General features: G+C 35.9%; 1 protein-coding gene across 1 annotated transcript; it reads left to right on the plus strand.

The window, feature by feature from the left end:
- The first annotated feature begins 1,068 nt into the window (after positions 1-1,068).
- Positions 1,069-24,101, plus strand: LOC131078682 (probable receptor-like serine/threonine-protein kinase At5g57670). The gene is made up of 11 exons (XM_058016440.2): positions 1,069-1,620; positions 2,694-2,803; positions 2,888-3,006; positions 4,847-4,986; positions 5,725-6,225; positions 6,384-6,638; positions 7,685-7,842; positions 8,670-8,749; positions 8,843-8,978; positions 23,378-23,527; positions 23,728-24,101. Exons 1-11 carry the CDS (start codon positions 1,500-1,502, stop codon positions 23,875-23,877), a joined length of 1,920 nt encoding a protein of 639 aa, XP_057872423.2. The 5' UTR covers positions 1,069-1,499; the 3' UTR covers positions 23,878-24,101.
- Positions 24,102-24,603: the final 502 nt, after the last annotated feature.

Here is a 24,603-nt window from a genome sequence, read left to right on the forward strand (position 1 = left end):
GAATTCCAAACCTCCATATTAATCCAATCTACTACCATCTTTCCTTTTCAAAATAAAATAGGATAAATGACATCAAGATCATGAAGTCGATAATGAATGTAAGAGAAATAGATTACAATGTAATTTAAATGAACTAATATCACTTAATCATTTAAATTTAAACATGAGTAGTTTCCAAATCAATTTCATAAACATTCAGCATAGTCATACATTAGCCAAAAATTGATCTATGAGGCTATAACATCAACACATGAATCAAATAAGAATATACCAATCACATCAAATAAAGGTTAGCACCTTGTAAACATATCTTGTCAAACCCAACATATAATCATAGTAAGGCAAGTCTAAACACAATTCCTTACAATTAATTTGTTCTCTTTATCATGTATGATTTGATTTTCTAAATTAATGCATGGGCAACATGAGGCATTTTGAATGCTTGGAAATGTAGCATGAAGTACAAGACTTAGAGAAAATATAGTGTTGGTGGTCATTTACATCACACTCAACTAGTTGATGCATTTCACAAGGTTTATTCCATAGACAAAGGGTTCATTTTCAACAGAGGGTGGATACACTTGTGGTCTAAGCAAGCATGTTGCTACTCCTAATTGTAATTCTATTGTCTTCACTGTATAACATAAATACACATTTTCACATGAAAATGGATTGTTTGTAACAATTTCATTTGTAACAATCTATCATTACTAGAACCCTACTTGATCTTAGAAAAAAATTATTGATAGTAATTAAATGTTCCTACTTGAATTCATATCTTTGTGTGATATATATATCCTCAACTCTCCCAAACATGCACCTTACTTTAAAGAAACTGAATTTTGAATGGATATTGAATTGCAATTTTCCATGTCATCAAGGCACCTGTGCATCCCAAATCCTATAAAGCCGATAAGCTTTTAAAAAAATATCACGGCACCTGTGCATCCCAAATCCTATAAAGCCGATAAGCTTTTAAAAAAATATCACAGTTTGATTTGAAATAAAGGCTTTTCTTGCCGCTTACACAATTAACTATAATCACATACGAATATAAATACACACACAGGACAACTGCAATGATAGCAGTAAAGATTACAACCAATTGGTGACTTCGCCATTGCTTTGACATAAAGAGAAATGATGGAGTTTTTATCATTCTACTCCACGCTTTGCTTCCATCTTCCGCGCCATATTAACTAATCCCCAAACTAAAAGATTCTCATTTTATCGAAAAGAATCTAATTGTCTGTTCACTTCAACTGAAAGTTGACGGAAAGGAAGTGTTAGGAAATTCCGGGTGCAATTATGGTAAAAACTAGAATCACGAGATTCTGTTGCACTGAAATGGACATTCCAGTGGCATTGTAATGAGATAGATTGTTATTTATTATGTCTTGAAGACCAATTTGACGGTAGTGGGCTACTTCCAATTATGGCAGACTGTAATATTTGACAGGGGTTGGTGAAGAGGAGGAAAGGTTGTTTGAAGTTCAAAGATGGAGATAATAGTAGTGGGAATATCTATGTTAGAGGAAGAAGAGAGCAGAGAACTGTTGTCATGGGCTATCAGTGTAGCAGCTCGACCAGGGGACACTGTGCTTGCACTTCATGTACTAGGTAAAACCCAACAATCTTTAATGACTTGAAATATTGGGGTTTAGCATTCTTTAATGGACCGGAATATCAGTGCTTTTAAATTCTGTGCGCAGTTTCTCTGTAGAATTTTTATTATTTCAGAGAATATGACCAGGGAAGCTTGATACCATAGTTGGCAAAAATTTCAGAGTTCATGTTGGAGTTGAAAGATTGTTTCTGGAATTCACTGCATGGATGGATGTTTTGGATTTCTCTCTCTGATGATGGATTGTTGAGTGTAATCTGAAACTTTAAATATATATATATATATATATATATATATACCCAACTGATTCTAGAAACAATCTTTCAAACTTTGATGATTTCAAAACATAAATTGGAAAAGCTCTAATTGGGGAAAAAATAAGCATTAATCTACCAATGTACTTAAAAATTAAAAGGAAGGCCAAAACAATGGTAGTTTTACATGTCAAGTCTACAGAAAATTGAGACTTGTCAACTCCTTGACAAGATCTACGCGCCTAGATTTTTTTTTTATTGGATTCTATGAAATACAAGCCGGTCATAGGCAAATGATCTGTGTATTGCACCCTTGAGTTCTATAGGGCGTCTTTTGCCTTTCCTACCATACCCTGTATGCTTGAGACACCTATTAATTACATCATTATAACTACTGGTACCAATATAACGGTGCAGCAGAAAGTATCCCAGGAAGCGCTAACATGTTTGCCCTGTTTAGTGTTACCCCTGCATTTACGGAGACTGTAACATGGTACTATTGATTGCATTTACGTAGTAGACTCAACAACAATAAGCTTTTTAGAGCTATCATTAACTTTCATCCTTACCAAATCCAGCTTGGTTTTTTAGCTCTACAAGCTGTTCATAGCTGTAGGGGGGTCTATAACAATTATTTTACTCTGAATACTTTCACAAGAATAATGTCATTCCAAGAATAATGAATTTATTGCAAAAGACAGGGCTCTGTCTATACGAAGTGCAATCTTCTCCATGATATTTGTGTAAATAAGAGATAGTATTTTGACATAATCTATACGTTGCTTTCGGGACTGATTGATTTAGCAAATGTGCAGTTGTGAAGGATGATAAGAAGCTTGAGTCAACACAGAACAAGATGGACAGAGCAAATGCATTTACTATCAATTTGTTAGGGGCATTCACAGACCTCTGCCAGGCCAAACAGGTAGGTAGCTAATCAGCTTCTTTCAAAATTAAACTTTTATACTATATCACGTTTACAGTTTTTCACACCACAATTTGATGGCAGGTGAAGGTTGAAGCAAAGGTGCTGGTTCACTCTAGTGTGGAGAAAGGTTTGGTTGATGAGGCAGCTGCTTCGAAGGCTTCATTTCTCATTCTTGGAGCTTCAACAGATCAAATGAAGAGGTATACTCGGCTTAATACTTGACTAAATTTCTCACCTCTGTTTTTGGTTAAAATGTATTTTGCTTAATAATCTTGCAGTTGAGGAAGTGTCTTGCATAAACGTAAATCTGGCCAAAAAACAAAAATGTGGATTGGAGTAACCTAGAACCTTTTCAACGACATTAACTTTAAATACAAGCCAAGTAAATTAGGCTCCGATCATGTTTACAATGAAGTATTTCAACAAATTTTCCTCGTGAAACGGGTTGTTTCCACAAAGATATTATTTTGATTATTGCAATTCTACGTATGGTGGTTAGATAAGTTCACTCGGTTGTCAGGCAACATAAGTTTTCCTATACCCTTAGAAGTATTCAACAGATCAAATAAAGAGGTACATGCTGCTTAAAATTCTGTTAAATTCCTCTCCTCTTTTTTAGGTTTTTGTATTTTTCTTAATAATCTTGCAGTTAAGACGGTAAAGTGAATGTTCTAAGGTACCCAAAGATGGTATAGTAAATGTTCTAAGCTATCCAAACTAAGGGTGGTGTCCCATAGAGGGGAGCTTCGTAAAAAAATTCGGTGGATGCTGCTGAGATTTTTTAGGATTATTTTAAAGCAGGGAGTCCCATGAATTTTGTAGTGTAGTTCAGGCTTAAAAAGTTTAAGCTCCGAAATTTAAGGAAGTTGGTCATCTCAGTCATTTTGTTATTTAGCATATTCAATTCACGAGTAAACAAAATAAAAAAAGTTAAATGATAAAAATTGAAAAATTGTAAATAATTGCAGATAGTTGACAAGTGGCAGGAAAAAGGCTAAGCTGGTGGAGCAATTTCTAGCCAACCACCTTTTCCACCCAACCTGCAGCCCTAAAAAGTAGGGGCTGCTAGTTTATAGGGAAAGATTCCAATTAATCCTTAGCAAAAAAAAATTGACTTCATGGAACCTCCCGCCCCTTAAAAATAGATCATGAAGCCCCCCTCATGGGACCCCACCCTAAGAGTGTCTTGCATAGGGGCTGCTAGTTTTTAGAGAAAGATTCCAATTAATCCTTAGCAAAAAAAATTGACTTCATGGGACCTCCCGTCCCTCCTCATGGGACCCCACCCTAAGAGTGTCTTGCATAAACCTGTATCTGAAATTTTTTTCTTAAATAAAATTGGATTGGAGAACCAACACCAAAATCCTTTTACACTTCTAAGTGCGCAATGAGTAACTTTAAAAGCAAGCCAAATAACTGAGGTTCTGATCATGTTTAATATGATGTATTTTTTTTTAAAAATCTTCATGAAACGAGTTGGTTTCCACTAAATTATTATTTTGACTATCACAAATCTATGTATGTGGTTAGATATGATCACTCTCTTGTCAAGCAACATGAATTTCTTATATCCTTAGCAGTGTTTTCCTCAATCACAACCCAATTTGCTACATTGATGCACTTGAAATTGGACTAATTGGCAAATCATCAGGTTACAAGAAAGCCTGCTGGGTGCATAGGAAGGTATACGAAATATTTACTGTAGACAGGTTTTCTGCTTAATGTTATACTGCCCAATTTGTTATTTTTTACCAAAAATTAAATTAGATAAGGAATTTTAGAATAACATTTACAGTAACGGATATATAACTGTATTAAAATTATTAACATGGAAAAACAATATGGTAAACTTGGATCAGACTGGCAACCTCAGTCTTCGTAAGACTGGAATATTGACTTTATATCCCCATAAGAGCAGACATGAAATTTGGATTTTCTATAGTATAGAAAACCATAGTTCTTATTGGATCAAAATGTCTGATTCAATATAGAGCCCATCCATTTATTTGCAGTTGTTTAATATTAATTCTTGTTATGCAGGCCTACACTAGGAGTGACAAAGTATTGCATTCAGCATGCTCCCGCAAGATGTTCTGTCATTACAGTGAAGAGCAGAAGAATTCCAAACCAGACAGAAAACTTTCCAAAAATCTATAACAATTTAGATATTCTTGATGAGGGTATGTGGACTTTGCATCTCATTGTTGTCTTCTAATAATTTTTGTAGGCTATGTGGTGCTTCTCGATCTTTTATTTTACATGTTCATTACTGATGTTTTGTAAGCATACAATGTTTTCATTATATTTTTCAAGACTTATCACTTGTTCTTATGCATGTCCTATTTATAGTTTTTTCTAGAATCATACAATCACAAGAATTAGATTTTCCAACGTCTTTTCTCATAAGCTTCCAACCATTGCGGTAAAACATAATGCATTGAAAACTAGTCATATAATTTTAAATTTCATAGCTGCTAGATGAAAAATGGCATAAGCAGGACCCTCTGTAGAATGCAGTTTGAGTGTGTCATTATGGAAGGATTATCAAAGGTAATGAATTTCAAAAGTAGGCAATAAAGGTTGAATCCTCAAGAGTCACTGTATTACATGGCTTTATAGAAATAGGAGCTGCGACTAATACAGATTTAAAGAAAAGCTAATTAATGAATCATACTGTTAAAAGCACGCTAATAACTAAAAAAGTCATTTATAAATTACAAATCTGTCATAGTCCACATTGTAGGTCCTCATAAGCCTCCGAACAAAAAAGGTTGAAATTTCAGAGATGAAGTTAACTAGAAATACCATCATCTCAATAATCTAAATTTGTATCCTAAATGATTGTCCGCTAGAAATATATATATATATATTAAACCATGGATGGATTTGCATTCTCATTTGATTTAACTTTGTAGCAGGAATTCACAAGTTGAACCTCAAATGGCCGCCAATGGATCTTAGCAAAACAATTGTGTCTCTACAGAAACGACTTCTCTCAAAGATTGCTTCTGGAAACACAGAAGTCACATTTACCAACAAAAGATCTAACATTTTTCTCCAGTCAAAGGAAAAGATCTCACCAAGACAAGCTTTGGAACAGGACCATGATGTGTCCTCTCATTCAATCTCCAAAAGAGGCGTCTTTCATCAAGCATCTTCAGATTGTGATGAAGAATTTGTATCTGGATTGCATCAGCAGAATTGCTTGAGCATTCTGAGGAATGTCAATTTGACATTTCCACCACTTTTCTCTTCATCATTTGGCCGCCATTCACTAAAAGGCAATGAGAAGTATAATTCAGAAACCTATCATCCACATGGAACAAAAGGAAGAAACGCCACACCTAGCATACCAAAACCATCCTGGAGGTGCTTTACATATGAAGAAATTGCTCAGGCAACCAACAATTTTAATCCTGGTACATTTTAATGTGTAATACTTAAACTTACAACTTGATTATCATAATATTTGTAACATAGAGAATTCATACACAATGACTTTATTATTATACAAATTCCAACATGTTTCCAAATGTTTCATTGATAATTTATCATTCTGAAGCCTTGTTTATGGCAGATAACATTGTTGGCAGAGGTGGGTATGCAGAGGTTTACAGAGGAGATCTCCAGGATGGGCAGATGATAGCGGTGAAGAGATTGGCCAGTGGAAGCACAGACGAACAAAAGGAGAAAGATTTTCTCACAGAACTGGGTATAATTGGTCATGTTTGCCATTCAAATACTGCTTCATTAATTGGTTGCTGCATTGAGAATGGCCTGCATCTCATCTTTGACTTTTCACCCTATGGTAGCTTGGCTTCTGCTTTGCATGGTAAGCTGCAATGCATGTTGAATTCCATGTTTTTAGGATTCTTTTTGAGTCTTATCAATTTGAACAAAAGAAACCTTAGTGTAGTATTATAATTTATATGCATGCCACTTAAAGAAATGAAGCAAAAGTTTAAATTTAACTTGAAAGATGTCGCCTTATTGGCTTGGGATAAAGTGCCATCTATTGTGCAATGTAATATTTTAAAGCAATTTAATATATGGCAGCTCCATAAAATTTTACAACTTTGTATTATCTCTCTAATGATAAAACTATAGAGTTATTGGTACTGAGCAGCTGTGCATATGCAAAAGTATTTACTTTTTCCAAAACCATGTCTTTTATATTGCATATGCTGCATAAGTATTAATCCAATAGGGTATAATTTTGTCAGATTGCCTGTCTCCTTCTCTTTATAACTTTCTTTTCTACTAAAATGAATTTCATTTTAAAAATCACAAACATATTGAATTGCCCGACCACAGTGGAGGTTGGGAATTAGATATTTTTATCTTCATACCCTGGTCTACAACTTTGTCTTTGAAATCCATTTTATCTTATAATTTTCAACTCTTTTGCCGACCTCAAAGGCCAGCCAAAAGGAAATTCACCTCTTTCTTCGTTATATTCATTTCAAAAGCTCTTCTAATGTGCAACTTGAACAATTTTACATTTCCTGACAACCTCATGGCATTTGATCTGCAATTGATTGAGAGCAATCATTTTCAGGATGATGTCAACAAAATACAAACAGACTTAAAAGCATGTTATACACAGCAATGACAACAATCACAAGGCTGTGGCTACCAAGTATTTCAAAGAGAATGACTTTGTCTGATATGGGCATATAGTACAAGTTCAAATATAAAATTAAATTTGGTGGAGATGCAAAGCATAATATATGTGAAACAGTGAAAGTATAGAATATAATTAGAGGTTGACCTTCATGTTATTTCCTTGCTGAAATATTTCTTGTGTTCTGAATACTGACCTTGGGATCTCAATATTGAAACAAGAGAATTAAAATCTCTAACTAAAAGTTTTATTAGGACCAAATGCCCAACTTCTGGAATGGCCAATCAGATACAAGGTTGCAATTGGCACAGCAAGAGGGCTTCATTATCTTCACAAATGCTGCCCACGGCGGATTATTCACAGAGATATCAAGGCCTCGAATGTTTTGCTTGGTCCAGATTTTGAGCCACAGGTATGCAAGAAGATGCCTTAAATGCTGATAATATGATGCTTTTGTATAAAGTGAACAATTCATAAGGGACTTTGTGAATGTTCTGCTCTGCCCAGAGGTTAAGCCACAGGTTAGCATGTGCATGCAATCAATGCTGATAACATGTTGCTTCTGTTGAGACTGAACAGTTTACATTTGTCTAGCTTTTTCACCAGCTTGGGACGTTGTTCCAATGGGTTTCAACCTTCAGGAGTTATTGTTTCTCAAACTGCTTTTTTTTCCAATTTGGAGTTCCACAGTTTCTTCTTATTTAGTTAGAAAATAGTACTTCTAAACACTAAATCTCTGAAGATCAGGTTTTGACCTATTCTAAGGTTTGGAGCTCAAAGTGTCTGAAATGCACTTAGAATAATTCTATTCCTCTTCTTAGATTTATGTATAAGTTGAGATGGCTATGCCATGATAGAATAGAAGATAGATTGAATATTTTGCAAGCAGTTCTTTATCTCGGATCTCCACTGCATTAAAAATAATATTTGCATTGCATATTGGAGCTGTTTTTTATGAATACATATTGTTTCTAGTTGGAATAGAAACACCAATGTCCTTCCAGGATTTTCTAAAGCAGACCAAATTGCATTCCCAAGTTTTATCATAGAAACTTAAAAAGTTTTTCCTGAAAGATGACTTTCTCAATGTGGAATGAGGTCTGGACTCTTATAAACATTGTCTAGGTGTTATTTATTGAACCAATCATTGTGAAAGGGATCCAAGTTTTAGGTTTTGACAAGCCACGTGCACGATACTCTGTTTTTGTTTTCATATATTTCCTGATTTGTCTGTTGCAGATTTCAGACTTTGGACTGGCAAAATGGCTTCCAAGGCAATGGACACATCACTCTATAACACCTATTGAAGGAACTTTTGGGTAAATAATATTTATTGACATCTTCAAATTTTCCGAGTATGCAATGTCACCAATTTGCATGAAAACAACTTAATCCTAGAATATCTTATGCAGGTATTTGGCACCTGAGTATTTTCTGCACGGAATAGTTGACGAGAAAACAGATGTGTATGCCTTTGGAGTGCTCTTGTTAGAGATCATTACTGGGAGGAAGCCTTCTGATATCTCTGAGCAGAACTTTGTATTCTGGGTAAGTAAACACACCACAGCACGAAGAGAAATAATAGTGATGAAACTATGCAGAAGCAATGCTAACAAAATCTTAAATGCAATAGAAAGAAAACGATAGCACTCATACGGTATAACACAATTATTTAACTTGGGAAACTCTTTCAGAAAGAAAACCCAGCAAAAACAACACTTGCTGTATTAATCCGACCATTCACAACATAGTAAGATACTTCTTGCTCATGCTAAACCCTACTCCATGTGTGTCTATTTACAGGCACGTCACTGCAGGAAAATGCTAAGCAGCATTATAAAACAATGGATATAAACCATGGGCCAAAACCACCTATAACAACCCTTTTTTCGCCAGATGACCCACCCCCCAGCCAGGCTACAGACTGAGGGCCCACTAGATATGGTGGGTTGTAGAACATGCAAAGTATAGAACACATATCCAACAATTCTCCCACTTGTTGAAAAATTTACTAGTGGCCATGCATACATAGACAACTAATAATAGCAGATACACCCATTCATTTCCTATGCAAAAAAACTTCTAAATTCTAATGGATTTCATCAACGAGTGAACAGCATTCTCCCAAGGTATATCAACCTTCTCCAACAATACCTTTTAGTTTTTTGTCTTTACTCTTCATCCATGTATCTAACAAATGATATTGCACATCAATGAGTTCTTTGCTACACAAATTCCACTTTGACTATCACAATAAACCCGTGTAACTTTTTTGTAAAACCAACATTTGAACACCTCTATAACCATACAGCTTCCTTCCGTTTGTGAAAGGTTGCCATGTACTCAATTTTGTAAATGACAATGCAACAATTTCCTACTCTTGCTCAACCATCTAACTGAAAGAAAGAAAACCTATAACGACTTGTAGATCTTTGGCGATCAATGTTTGTAGCCCAATCAACATCGACAAATCCTTGTACATCTTCTCATTTGTCTATCTCAAGTTTTCCTTCATAGCAGATTGCATAACCAAAAGTGCTATGCAAATATCTGAAGACCCTCTTTACTGTAGTCCTATGTTCTGTCTATGGGTTTGACATATATCTGCTCAATACTCTCACTGTGTGCACAGTATTTGGTCTGGTACATATCATGGAATACAGTAGGTTCCAATAACACATGCATAAGGAACATAACGTGTGCCCTTAATATTCTCTTGTGCATTGCGACACTGTTCTATAGATAAAGTTAAACCAGCAGAAACAGGAACATTAACAAGTCTGTGTTCTTGCATTCTCAACCTTTATTGTATAGTCTCAATATATTGCCTCTAACTCAACCTAAATTCTTGTTCTAATGGTTCCTTTTAAATTCTACGCCCAAATAAACCCTGCAGCACCAAGATTCTTCATATCAACTTTGATGACAGTTGAGATTGAACATCCTTGGTCATTCCTTTAATTTTGCCAATTAACATGTAACACTACAATAACAAAATGGTCACCAATCTCTTTGAAATATACATGATGATCAACTTCACTTCGTACAAATCCAAGTCCCAATACATAATTAGGAAACTTTTGATACCACGTCATTGGTGATTGTTTTAGACAATAAAAGGGCTCCTTCAACTTGCAAATCAAGCCTTTTTTCCTTTTAACTATAAATTGTCAAGTTGTGACAGATCTCTTCTTTAATATCCCCATGTAAAAAAGTTGAATACAAATCCATCTTTTATACTTCAAGATCAAATATAACAACAATAACCAAAAAAATTCTAATATAAAGTAACTTGGCAATAGAAAAAAAAACTCAACAAAATCAATTCCCTCCACTTGGGAATATTCCTTACCACCAAACAAGCTTTGTACTTCTCTACTTTACCTTCTGCATTGAACTTCTTAAACAGCCAGTTGCAACCAACAAATTTTCTTCTAATAAGCAACTTGACCAAATCTCCTATCTTATTTTTGTATAAGGCTGCAACTACCTCCTCAAGCTTTGAGTGAGATGAGGTAGCACTAATGGCCACAACAAGATTATCTCATAATTTGGCAAAGAATGTAACAAATTAATACATTTATCTTGTTCGTCCATTTTAACATCAATTGAGGCTAAATAACTTACCCAATGTGAAAAGCATTCAAATGCTTTGTCATAAAGCCACCATCACTCATTCTAAGAGATTACAACTTTTTTTGAAGAATAGGTTTTGTTTACTATGGACTTTGTCTTATGCATAGAACCAATCTTATCCCAAATATTCCTTATCCTTGGCTTCTCTTGAGACATTCAATAACACTAATTTTAAAGGAACAACAAGACTGAACTTTTCACCTTCCTCTTAATCTTCATTTAGTCTTTTGCCACATACTCGAGGGCTTCTTTCTGAACATAACAATCCATTGATTTCTATCCACAAGAAGATTTTCCATCCTAAAACTCAAATGTTCAAACTATATAATTTCTCTACCTCCATCTTTTAAGTGCTCATCATTCTCCTTTGCACACTAGATTCACCTATGTAGAAATTCCGCTCAAGAAAAGATTATCACAGAACCAATATGCCCTAGCTAAACTATAGCTCTTATACCAAATGAAGAGAGATAATATCAATAAACTTATGCAAGAGAAGCAATGCTAACAAAATAACTCAATTATTTACCTTGTGAAACCCTTCCATGAAAAATATCTAGCAAAAACAATACTCACTCATTGTCTTAACTCAACCTTTCACAATATAATAAAATATTTCTCACTTGAACTTAACCCTAATCCATGTGCAAGTATTCATAGGCACTTACTTGAGGAAATCACCAAGCAATATTACCAAACAATGGATATAAACCAAAGGCCAAAAGGCACCTATAATGGCCCCAAAAATTTCTATGCATGACCCCTCATATTCCCTAGTCAAGGCATGGTGCTAGATCCCACTAGGTATGGTAGGGTGTAAAACTATGTTACCAAATTCCTCTAAAACCCCCTATACCCATATGGGTATGGTTCGAGTCCGGGTCATGAGTTGGTTCTTCATTGGGTTCACTGAAGGTCCCTCTCCCATGCCCAAGAGGGACATTGGTCAAACTTGGACCGAACCTAAGGGGAACCAAGGGCTGCCCAAAAACCATTTTTTATAAACAAAATGAGCCTACATTCAATAGTCTTCATATTCACCTTCATCATGGTTCAAAATTGCATTGATGCTTTTGATGAAGAAGAATATAAAGACTATTAAATATTAATTGGAATTTTGAATTTTCATTATGTAATGACATTTTAAGACTTGAGTATTTTCACCTTTGCAAATTATGAATACGAGGTATTTAAATATTCTATTTATTGGCAGTTATGAGCATCATTGTTCTTTTGATTTATAATATTGAACGCACACATATATCTTCCCATAACCATACCCAAGGGGAAAAAATTGTTGTACTGTCTTACCAAGTTACAATACCCATACTGAAACCAGTAACTTAGGTGTTAATCATGCAAAATTAAACAACACATCCAACACATTAGACAATCACAAATGATGCCAGATTAAAGCAAGTAATAGAAATACATAGTAACAAGTGCTTTTGTACAATTGAGTTGGACTGAAAAAAAAAACATTATTATTTGTATTAACTTATTAACATCTTAAAAATAACTAGAAATTTTTCAGATGTCGTTGGCAGTGATGGTAACCACAAGTGTTGTGAATGCTTTAAGGTTTCCATGTTGCAGCTCCTCTTCTAATTAGCCATTGGCTATGTTTGAGGTTGGCTCAAGTTCTTCGATGACTAATCCAAAATAGGAAGGCCTACTTTTGGTGACCTATGTAATGGAGACTTCTTTGGTTGTAGATCCTACATTAAAATCTAAGGTTGGGTTTTCTTCTTCTCACAATGGCTCAAAGGAGACTTCATCAATCACTATTAGCATAAGGTTGTTTTGTGGGGTTGAGGCTCCAATAACCCTTGGTTGTGGAAGATCAAGTGTTGTTGTTCAGTGCCACATGTCCAGTGGGGCAAGCGAATAGGAATTATAACCTATGGAGGCATTCTACTTCATTGGGTACCACAATGGGTAGGCTTAAGTTGTCTAAGTCTATTATGAAGGTTGAGGCTATTAGTCAAAAATGACCTTGCTTGATTCCTTGCTCTACAATTCCCCCATTTGATACTCTTAGGTAATGATGTTTAGCAAAAAAGGCAAAATATTCCAATACAGGTTTAATATGAATATTTAATAATCTGTTGCCCAATTTGCCATATTTGCATTCATGGATTTCTCTATATTGGAAGCCCTTTTTACACAGGGCTTTTTGTTCTCTTTTGCAAATTGGTGGAAGAAGGGGCAAGTATTTTAGAAAAAGGTCTATTTTTTGGGGGAAAGGTTGTTCTACTTCTTAAGCCTTGGTATCTAGCATCCAACCCTCTCATTGAATCCTTCTCAATGCTTCTTGTGTGGGTCAGGTTGCCTTATCTAATATAAGAAGTTTGGGTAAATTCATGTTTTTAGGGGATCAAAAATACGTTGAGAACCTTCTTGGCTCTTTCTCCAAAGGCAGATGCTCTTACCCATCATACTTTTTCTTGAATTCAAATAGAGATTGATATCTCAAAAGGGTTACTTGTTGAAATTTGGCTGCAAGTTCAGGATTGCATCTAGCAACAATAGATCAATCATTTGAAAAATAGATTTTCAATTTCGAAACTGCTTTTGGGTGATCCATTTAGTTGTGGATTGTTTGAAGGACAAACCTAAGATCCAAAGGCATGATTAATGGTGGAAAGATGCTCAACTATTGAATTTGCAAGTTTGTGGAGTTTCATAAGATGCTCCTAGGCACCCTTATATCTATAATGTTTCCACTCCTCATTCTCACCCTTCCTCTAACAAAGAGGTCCATTTTGCAACTATTTGTTCTCCTTAGGCACTTTCCCGCTCACCTCCATTATTCTTTAAGGTGGTGTGGTCTGGTCTTCTCCTACTAGGTCACCACCTCTTTCCTCTAAAGAGATATGATCTAAGACTCTAGTCGTAGAGGAGCCCCCTATTGTCTTGATTTCTCCTCCTCTGTCTAACCTCATTGATGCATCAAGTGCAAAGACCACTACGGTTTTACTTGAATTCCAAGACGGTTTTGTTGATTATGTGTTGTAGCAGCTGTTTATGGAAGCAAATCTCTCTCCACAACACTCTCTCGAGGATGATAGTGTTGGTTGGGTACTCTTGTTTTGAACAAGAAGGTTGCATCTAGGAAAAGGAATTCTAGTTAAATGATCCTTTGATCCTAAAGAAGGGGTGTAGTGTAGCTCTTTTTCGGGCTTGTTCCCATTTTGAGACAATTCTTCTCTATTGATTGGTACGAGGTTGACTAGCCTGTTCTACAGCTTTCTACCTGTTTCACTCCTTTAGGGGTTGTTTAACTTTAAACAGGCTATTTAGTATTTGTTTTTTTTATGCTTTCTGTTTTTAGTTCCTTGGTTGGAGCCTCTTAGTAGATCCCTGGAATTAAATCCCAAAAACGATTTTGAAAATACCCCATAGGATCTGTTGACAAAAAAAATGTTTTACGTTGTAACTCAACTGGAATTTACACAAATTTTCCATTTTCAACACCACAGTAAATTGATAGTTGCACAAATTTTCAAGACATCTACATTCTAGATTATTAAACATATATTTTTAGCAGTGCCTGCTTGAAATATATAGGTTCCTCAAAATTTCTTGGTTTATTTAGGACATCAATCTTTATTTTAATAATAATGAAGCTTCTCATCTTCGAATATCATTGTTTGCAAGTCCATCACAAGGACATACATAAACTTTCTATCTCATTATGTCCCTTTGGTACTAGATGTCGTGAATTTACCCTGTAAGGAAATTTACTCTTGAAGGTGTTGTTGGTCAAATATGCGATCACGAGATCAATCTTATGGTTTACAGAATGTGATCTTATTGTTAACTTTCTGCCAAGACTTCAACATCATTTGTATCAAATGTCTAATGACCAATGTTGTTTTAGCTCAATCCCCTTCTATTACTTGTTCCATAGGTCGTGGCTTATCACCTCTCCCTATTTGTGATCCAATTTGGGTCCTGTTGGTGTACGTTAGAATAAAATACCTCAAGGATATTCTATCCTCTCCTGAACAGAATCACTACTTGTGCCAAGATTGCGAGAAAGACCACAAAGCGACTCCAAGGTCTATATGTGCGAACAAGCGACTTTAGTGGGATAGCTTCTTAGGTAGTGTATGCTGAAAATATCAAGGGGGACTTACGCTTATCAACTGATATCATTCAAGTTGAACTTAGGCAGATTTAACAATTTATGTTCTATGTTTTTGGGTTTTCTGGTTTAGGACTTCAAAAAGAATAAAAAGGATGAGGGTTTAGGAATTCTAACTACTTCTAAGCTATTCCTATGAACTCAAGAGACGGTAAAAGACTGAGTGAAACTGGTAACGACGCTTTGTTTTGCCACACTCGGACAACTACGCAAAGCGGGTGCAATCTTCTAGGGTTGTGCTTAAGATTTTCACACTCATGAATAATACCAACAATTGAACAATATTACTCAAAGTAGAAGTTAAGCATCCACATTTAAAAGCTCAAGCTAACTTTACACATTGAATGAAAATCATCCATCCAACAAAAGTACAAGCAAAATTTCACCAATCTAAACTATCAATCCTTCATTCATCTAACAATTTCAAAGCAAATAACTTAAGCAAATTTAATCTAAGTGTTGAAGGGAATATGCAACCATGCAACCATTTAGCAATAAAAAGATTTCAAGACAATACTGATAATGAACTTTTATTACTCAAATAGCTCTAAGCAACAATTTCATAAATCTCTCCACACTGAAATGAAATGAGAGAATGAATTTATATAGATTTCTAAAAACAAATGAATGGCCGAGATCAATCTAAGATCAACGGTCCAGATTAAGACAACCTAACCCTAATCAAAGTTTCCCAAAATAAGATCAAAGATTAACTGCAAATGAGACAAGTGGCACAAGATGCTATCTTTTAGGATTGCACCCCCTTCTTCTGACATTCGATGAACCTTTACACAATCTGGTCAACTTCCTCCATTGTCACATGTGGCAACATGTTGACCCTAAACTCTAACCCTTCCAGGTCATCTGCACACAGAGCAAAGGTGATCTCCCAGTCTAATTCCTGCTTCTGAAAGGCATCTATGATGGACAGGAGGTTCAACACCTTAGCCAAATTACTTTTCAAGACTGGTCCTGTGACGGCAAAGAAGATATCTTGAACTTTGACCTTCAAATTCTCCAACTGCATATCACTTTCCCAGATAGTCTCTTTCCCAAGCATCTCTGCAACTTTAAGGAAAATCTTGTCCTGAATTGCCCTTATCTGTCCTTCTATTCTATCAGCATCAACTTTCACTTTTTCCAAGACTTCATTATGTGCAAGTAGCGTCTAGTGCCAACTGTTGAAGTCATAGGCAGCCCCTGCTTCAATTATATTTTGATCAACCAACTCTCGAAGCGAGACTCCTTTCAGCTCTCTAAGGCATGGGATGATTCTATCTTGGATATCCTGGAAGTCAATCCATACTTCTGCCATGTTCGCAATCCTAGAAAGTAAAGAAGAAGTTTGTTCGTATGTTGATGATATTCCTTCCATAAACTTGGTTGCTTCTTCTCTTATACTTTCCATCCAATCTCTAGTTTCATTGGCTGTTACTGCATCTTCCTCAGAACCTTTGACTACCTGTTGTGAATTCAAAAGTGGGAGAACCTTTGGATTTGCTTGATCAAGTAGCTTAGTAGTCAAATGCCGAATATATTCTTTTAAGCGCTCAACTTCTTTCTTATGCTCATTCTTCTTTTTTGTCTCTTCATCCAGCTTTGCCTTCATGGAAGCAACTGAATTGTCTAAGTCCTCTTTTACTTGGGTCTTTGTGCTTGGGCCTAAGTCAAAAGTGGTGATCTCATACTCATGAGGAGCAATGTCTCCCTTTGCTTTGTTTACCTTTGGCACGGCTATCTGCACTGTACGGTTGCCTGCCTCATCTCTCTGGATGGTGGAAAATCTCTTGGCTGGTTTTTTCACAACAACCTTCTAGTCTGGCCAAGAAATCTGCCATATCATCCTCTTCTGAATCCTCTATTACTAGTGTGTTTATTTTCAAACTCTCCTTCAGCCAATCAGGAACAGTGGGCTCCTCAATGCCTTCCATCTCTTGATTGCCTTCTTCAAATCCAATACCTTGAAGGGTGGAAATCATTCCTTCTTGAAACTCTCCTTCTTCAACATCCATTTCATTTTCTGATTCTATTATCTATGTGCCAGTAGGAGACGGTGGTTGTTCATCTTCTTGGCGGACTGATTCTGCATTCTCCTCGTGAATTGAAGGAATGTCTATCTTCATCAATGACTCATCAACAGTTAATATATATTTTTCATTCTTAGATGTGGCAGAACGAGAGGGTTCTACCCTTTGCTTCTTCTGAGCAGGCTCCTCATTTACAACTACTTTCCCCTTTCTTTTAGCACTAACACTTTGAGTTGCTTCTTCATTTGAGGAATATCCTTTTGCCGCTCCCATCAGGGTATACGTCAAAGTTACATTTTTCCTCTTTAGCCTGTGACACTGCTGATCAACCCACCACCTGGTAGACTGCATAACTATCTATATCAAAGTGGTTAAATCCACATGCTCTAGCTCTGACCATTTGATAGGAGGAACGGGTGCATGCTCATCAAAGTCGGGCTGAATATGTTCTCCATTATCTTCCAACTGATCTGGCACAAGAAAAGGTTCAATCATTCTTTACTAACAGTCTGGAAAACAACCTTTTCCTGATATCAAATTCTTCTGCAACATTAGCCCAAAAATCTTCTATGTCTACCCTGTGTCTGAATCTTCCTTCATTTGCTGATCTGAAATTGTTATGAGGATCATAATTTGCTCTAGGTCGATAGAACGTGAAAGGGTACCACTGCATCTCTTGCCTGGCACTCTCGGCTGCTTGCGTTGTCGGACAATACTCTTCCATATTTCCAATAAAGAATGGAAATGTGATTGCTGCCTTCTGCCTTATTCTTTTGAAATTTTGATATGTCTCAAGTTGCCTAAGAACTTCAAGGAGAATCGTCTGATTGGTTGGGTAAATTGGAAGCTTGTAAGGATGACCTTCAAAGCCTTGGACCCTAATGTATGTAAATTTTGGAAACTGGATAAACCAGGATCCATATCTGTTGATCAAACTTTTAGCTTCAAGAGACAACCTCTGGTGAGTTCCTCCTTGCAACATCCTTGTAATGTACATCAAGAATGCATCATGTGCTCGATAGCTTTTCTCCTTAAGCTACAGTTGCAGGTAAAAATCATAGGACCAAAACTCATTCTCCCCATTGCCAACTATGCCTCTACAAATTAATCCAGAATGTCTATAGGTTGCAGCTAGCAGATAGACAATGTAAGAACTCATGTAGAATGATTTTGTCTTCTCCAAATTTGTTAGTTGTTCATGAAGGTTATTGCTAATTATGCGAGACCAATTAAACGTCCTGACTCCTGAGGTGATCTCATCCATGAAGTAATACATCCATGTTTCGAATGGTGTACCCTTAGGGCTGCCCATTAGCCTATTCAGGAGTAGAATAATGTCTCCATATTCTTCCTTGAAGTACGAGCGCAGCAGGACCTTAGGCACTTTCCCTTGGGGTCTCTTCTTTTCCAACCAGGATTTATTAACATTGGTAGCACATATCTCAGACTAAGCATCATAAATCCTTCTAGTATCCTCTTTTGTCTTGTAGGTGGTCTTATTGTATTTTGAAATTCCGAATGTTTCTTGGATGGACAACTCTGAAAGGTTGGCTAAAACTCTTCCATCAGGTGCAATGATTTCCCTTGACTATGCATTGTAGCGTCTAGCACATTCGACCATTAGCTTAGCACATTGCTTGGCCAAAGGAAATCCGGCTGCTTGGACGATGCCATTCCTCATCATCCGGCAGGCTATGGGTGTTGGTAGGTGTCCATCAAGACCATACATTCTTTTCTTGAACTCTTCAAGATCAGTATCTATGACATTCTTCCATTTAGACTTGATCTTGGATTGCAAACTTCATTGATGCTTCCTGAATGGTGTTCCCTGCAAAACACATGAAAACTTAATATTATTTTCAGATTTTGATCCTGATTTTCAAACCCTTTTCCTAAAAGTTTCACTTTCAGCCTAATGAATGATTAAGTTTCCATGAAAAAGCAGATTGAAAGTGAAGGGTTTGGTCAAGAAATTGAGAAAAATAAGACAGGAAGTGAAGGAAATCCAATCAAATTGAGTTTTTGAATTCTCTTTATGACTGAAATTTACCTTTGATTCTGAAAATCTGTCTTATAACCAGAGAAAGTACTTAATTTCTTGACCTCCAACACTTAGAAGATTTTCACTTCTTGAAAATAAAAAATTTCACAAACTTGAGAGAAAACTTCTTCTCAATTGCTCTCTAAATTCTCAACTTAAATAGTGAATTAGTTGAGAATATATAGAATTTAGGATTCTTAAACTTAGTTTTATTTTTTTAATTATTTTATTATTTTTTTGTGTTTTTTTTCGTTTTAAGTCTTTCCAAAATGGAAAGTTTATTTTCCTCTCAAAATTTCATCCTTTGCCAAAAAAGCAAAGAATCTTCTAGAATTTTCCAAAATTCTTGAATTTCTTTGAAAATTTTCTCTGTGTTCAAAATAATTTTAATTTTAAGAAATAATTTTGAAAATAAAAATTATTTTTCAACTTGCTGGTCCGATTTCATGTGAATTGTGAAATTCGTCAAATTGATTGTCTTCATGTTTGATCCATGGGTCAATTTTCATCTCTTGTTAGGCATCTTCACATATTCTATTTATGTCTGTGATTGATCAAACTTTTTTGATTAATCCTTCAAGGGTTTGGACAATTTATTTTCCAATTTTGTCTTATGTCTTGGGTTGCCAGTTTATGTTCTAGGCTTTGCTTTATTCACCTTGGACGATCTTGAGATGGTATTGGACATGTTTGCTTTGGCAGTCTCGGAGGATAGATTTTAATATTCATTCCTTCCTTATGTATTCATGGATTTGGAAGGTGTTCAGACATGCTGCTTTATTCACCTTGGACGAACTTAAAAGGTTTTATCATGCTTGAATGCCTTCATCTTGGCAAGGCGGAGTTCTCAGTCCATTGGACAAGTTTCAATTTGTGTTTTATTTCTTTTCCTCTAGGCAAACTTGAATCTTGTTTGTCTTGTGTCTTGGATCAGATTTTGGAAGGATCTTTAGACAGTCATCCTTTGATGAATCTTCATGCTTTATAGGCAAACTTTTAACATGCTTCATGCTGTCTACTTAAACCCTAGGTAGGAGTTTGATTAACTTATGCCGTCTGCAGATTGGGGTTTAATCAGGGTTTGGACATCATTCCTCTTGCCTTGGCGAATTCTGAATGAGTTTGGACAGTCATATGTCTTCTTGTCTTTGGCAGATTTAGAAATATGATCAGGCAATTCATTTTCCAACTTTCTTTGATCTTGTTTTATGGTGAACTTGGAAGGATTCAAGACAAGCTTTTATTTCTTTTTCAAGGCGAACTTTGATCATCTTGTGTCATGTCACGTTTTATGGGAGAGATTTTATGCTTGGATGCCTTCCTCTTGGCAAGGCAGAGTCTACACGCTCTTGGACAAGTTTGTCTTGGAAGATCATTAGAAGACTGTCAAAACATGTGCAGACTTGAATAATCTTTCTCTTTCAAGGCGGACTTAGAGATGATCATGGGAAGCTTAGAATATGTTAAGACATGAATGCTTTATCGATTTGTCTTTGTGCCAATCGAACCTTCAATTTTCTGCCTTCAACCTTGCTGATCATGGTGAACTTGGATTGCAGCAGTTAGACAACTTTGTTTGGCTTTCAAACCCTTGGATACGCTTTACCTCTTATATCCAAGGCGAATTCTGTCTGAAATCAGATTCTTTCATGCTTGGAGCTGTTCAATCTTTGCTTATCCTTGGCGAATTTTGGAAAGACTTATGCTCTTCTTATGTGAATTTTGCTTGGCAAAGAGAAGTGTTAATAAAACCTTGCCTTATAGCTTCTTGTCGATTTCTAGAAGCTTTACTGTTTTATTCTGTCTTTAAGAAAATCGAACCCTTTGCTTTCTTCTAGAAGAGAGCCTTGGAAGCTTCTATCATGCTTTAGAAAGATTCTTGACATGTCATGTTTTATTGATTTAATTGCTTCCTTCTAGAATGCGATTTTTAGGAGAGTTTTATTGGTTTTCTTCTAGAAGGCGATTTTTAGGAAGCTTGGACATGTCACATGCTTTATGTGTCTCTTTTGACTTTGTGCCAATCAAATTCTTGAGTGCCATATCACCAACTTTCTTTACTTGCTTAGGCGAACCTTGATGCCATGTCACCAATATCATTGCCAAATTATTTAACCTTCTTCCCACATGGCAAGTTTGAATGATGTCTTTGACAAAGGCTCCTAGGCAAACTTCATACATGCTTTACTAAGTTCAATTTGCCTTAGACATTTTTGCTTGTGCCTTGGCGGACTTTGTTAACTTCCTTCCATGGGTGGACTTTGAGTGGCTTGTGACATCTTCCATAGGGCGGAGTTGGAAGACATGATGCCATCTCCTTTGTGCCATGTCTTCTTCTAAGCGGACTTGACAAAGGCTTTGCCAACCATTTCCATGCCTTAGATTTATTTCTCTTTTCAACTCAATTTTATTTGTTTATCCTTGAGTAGGAGCTTAGGTAACTCTTGCCGTGAGTGAGTTGACCAATGGTAGGAGTTTAACACGTGCTTGACATTTTTTGCTGATCATGAGGCGAACTTAGAGGATTGTCAGACATTCTTGTGTATGAATAAGCCTAACCTCGAGTAGGAGTTTAAGTAACTCTTGCCACAAGTCATTTAACCAATGGTAGGAGTTTACCATTCATTGGACAACTTCGTTGTGCGTAGGCGGACCTTGATTATGCTTGAACAAAACTCATTTACTCGTGGTCATGCCTTCTTGGAAGACTCCATTCAAGGGTGGAATTGGAGCTTTCTTAGCCATTTTTTTATACTTGACTCCCACTTAGGCGAAATTTTCACTTTGACTACAATGTGTCATCTCCCACTAATCAACAGACCTGATCATCAATGTTCATGTCACGTTAATGCTATGTTGGTTCATCTGGAACAAAAACCCTAATTTGGATTTCCACTTTGCTTTTTGCACTTGGAGACCTCATTTTCGAAATCTAAGGACATGGGCATTGATAATATGGCTGCTCTTCTGGAACGAAACCCTAATTAGGGTTTGCATTTTGCTTTTTGCCTTTAAAGACATGATTTTCAAAATCTGAGAACATGGGTAGGAATAATTTGGCATGGAGATCAAAACCCTAATCTCAAAAAAAAAAAAACCCTTCTTTTTACATTTGGAGGCAAAATTTCTCGAATCTAAAGACATGGGCAGGACTGAAATGACATAAAGAACAAAACCCTAATCTCAAAAAAAAAAAGCAAAAATTTTGAAGCCCTCCTTTTTGTACCTAGAGACAAGATTTTCAAATTCCGAAAAAATGGGCAGAGATGAAATCACCCGAGGAACAAAACCCATATGCCACTTTCAAAAAAGCAGAAAAAAGTATAAAAACAGAAATTTCTAAAAATAGCAAGTTGTCAAAAATGATCCAAAGCAATTGCGATCTTTGTCCTTCAGACCTTCTAAGCACTTTGGCAACATTCAAATGCAATTTTGAGCAAGATTTCTCAATTTGACTTGGGATGACCTCGAAACTCTAACTCTTAAACTCTCTCAAAATGAAGATTTATGAAAATGTAGAGCTAAGACAAAACCCTAAAAAGCAAAAACAAGGGGTCCCCATCTGTGATGGGGCGATGTGTGAATTGGGTCACAACAGGTCCATATGTTTTAGTTTGGCCAAATATATCATTATTTATAAACTGGCATAGAATTCACCTTTCAAAGGTATTCTCTAGCATCATAATGTGAGGACTTGATTCCAAGTTTTCTTAATAAGATTACTTTTTGTCTCTTTTTCAACTTCCTTCCATGAATCTTTTTGAAGGCCTAGTCTCCATGTTGAAAAGCCATACAAAACAACCATTTGCACTTGCAGGTTAGTTTTGAAGAGGAATTCAATCTTCTATCTCTAAAGCTGAAATATCCTACATTTATATTAGTTGCTTGTGCCTAAAATGGAAGGCAAGTGGAAACAATCCAAATAATTTTCTCACCATCTGGAGAAGCTAGAAAACCTTATTCATTCATATCTTAATCTAGCTTCTGCTTTTGCTTAGTTGTTTTCAAATTAAAATAAAAAAAGCTAATTATTTCTCAGATAAATATCTTAAAAACAACTATTCTGGGCTAAATTGTGCTGAATTTGGTGTAGGTAAAACCTCTTCTGGAGTCTGGAAATATTTCAGAGCTAGCAGATCCTCGACTCGGTGGTCAATATGATATCCATCAAATGCAAAGAATGGTTCTTACATCATCTCTTTGTATAAGGCAGTCTGCAATTTGGCGTCCATCCATGAGTGAGGTGAGAAATTCTGAATCATTTCTAATCCTTTTTAAGATTTTCAGTACCCATTAGAAGGCATTTATCTACCCCAGAATGGTTCCAAAGAACGTTCCTTGAAAGGCTTTAAAAGGGGGGATATGGCTTCATAAATAGTACTACATTTAAAGGAAATTTGTTTTTCTCTGGTTATCCTGAAATGATGTTTCCTTTTAACTCAGGTGCTGCAGCTGCTAACAGATGTGCAGAGCCCAGAGCTAGTAGAAAGTTGGAGACTCCCAGCTTCTAAGACAGATGAAGTTGATGACTACACAGATTTTGATGAACAGGAGTACAGCCAAAGACTCCAAAGTAGTTGTCCCTCATACTAGCTGACCCGTCTATGTACCATCTCAAATTGGATATTGGAGATTAGTGTGCCTCGTGATTCCTTGTTCTACACTCAACAAAAAAAATTAATGCTTTAAACCAAATGACTCTCAATAAGAGTGTCAGCCAAATAATTGACTGAAGACTCTAGTAAATGATCATTTTCTTTATTTACATGTAAAATAATTTATTCTATTCATTTAAATGTAAACTTAATTTAGTGACAGTCTGGGTAATATATAGTAGAGAAAAAGAACAGATTAACTTCGGTTATTAGGTACATAAAATTTTGTACGAAAAAATTGAATAATCTAGTATGTTTTGTTTTCTATTGGGCAATAGAAACAAATATAGCAACGAAATTTACAATTATATAGAAGTTATTGCTTTGTGTTAAAAATTTAAAAGAATGTAAACCTAAAGATCATCAAGCATACTACCTTTAGCAAGGGTATATATCATTATTGGACAACCTTATATTTTACAGTTTATCATAATTTTCATCCAACACCGCAAAGTTCCAACAAATCCTTGCCATTTTTTTTTTTGAAATATCTGGTCAAGTAATCCAGGTTACTGGACCATGAACTTTTCTTCTAGTTGAAATTTGCCAAAAGTTGGCAAATTCTACTTTTGCTGTTGCCATTCAATAGCTACCTAAATCTACACCAAAAGTTCTGGAATGATATATTCCTATAATAATTCTCTTACACATTTAGGTATATTAT

Source organism: Cryptomeria japonica, chromosome 2 (genome assembly GCF_030272615.1).
Source record: "Cryptomeria japonica chromosome 2, Sugi_1.0, whole genome shotgun sequence".
NCBI lineage: Eukaryota > Viridiplantae > Streptophyta > Pinopsida > Cupressales > Cupressaceae > Cryptomeria > Cryptomeria japonica.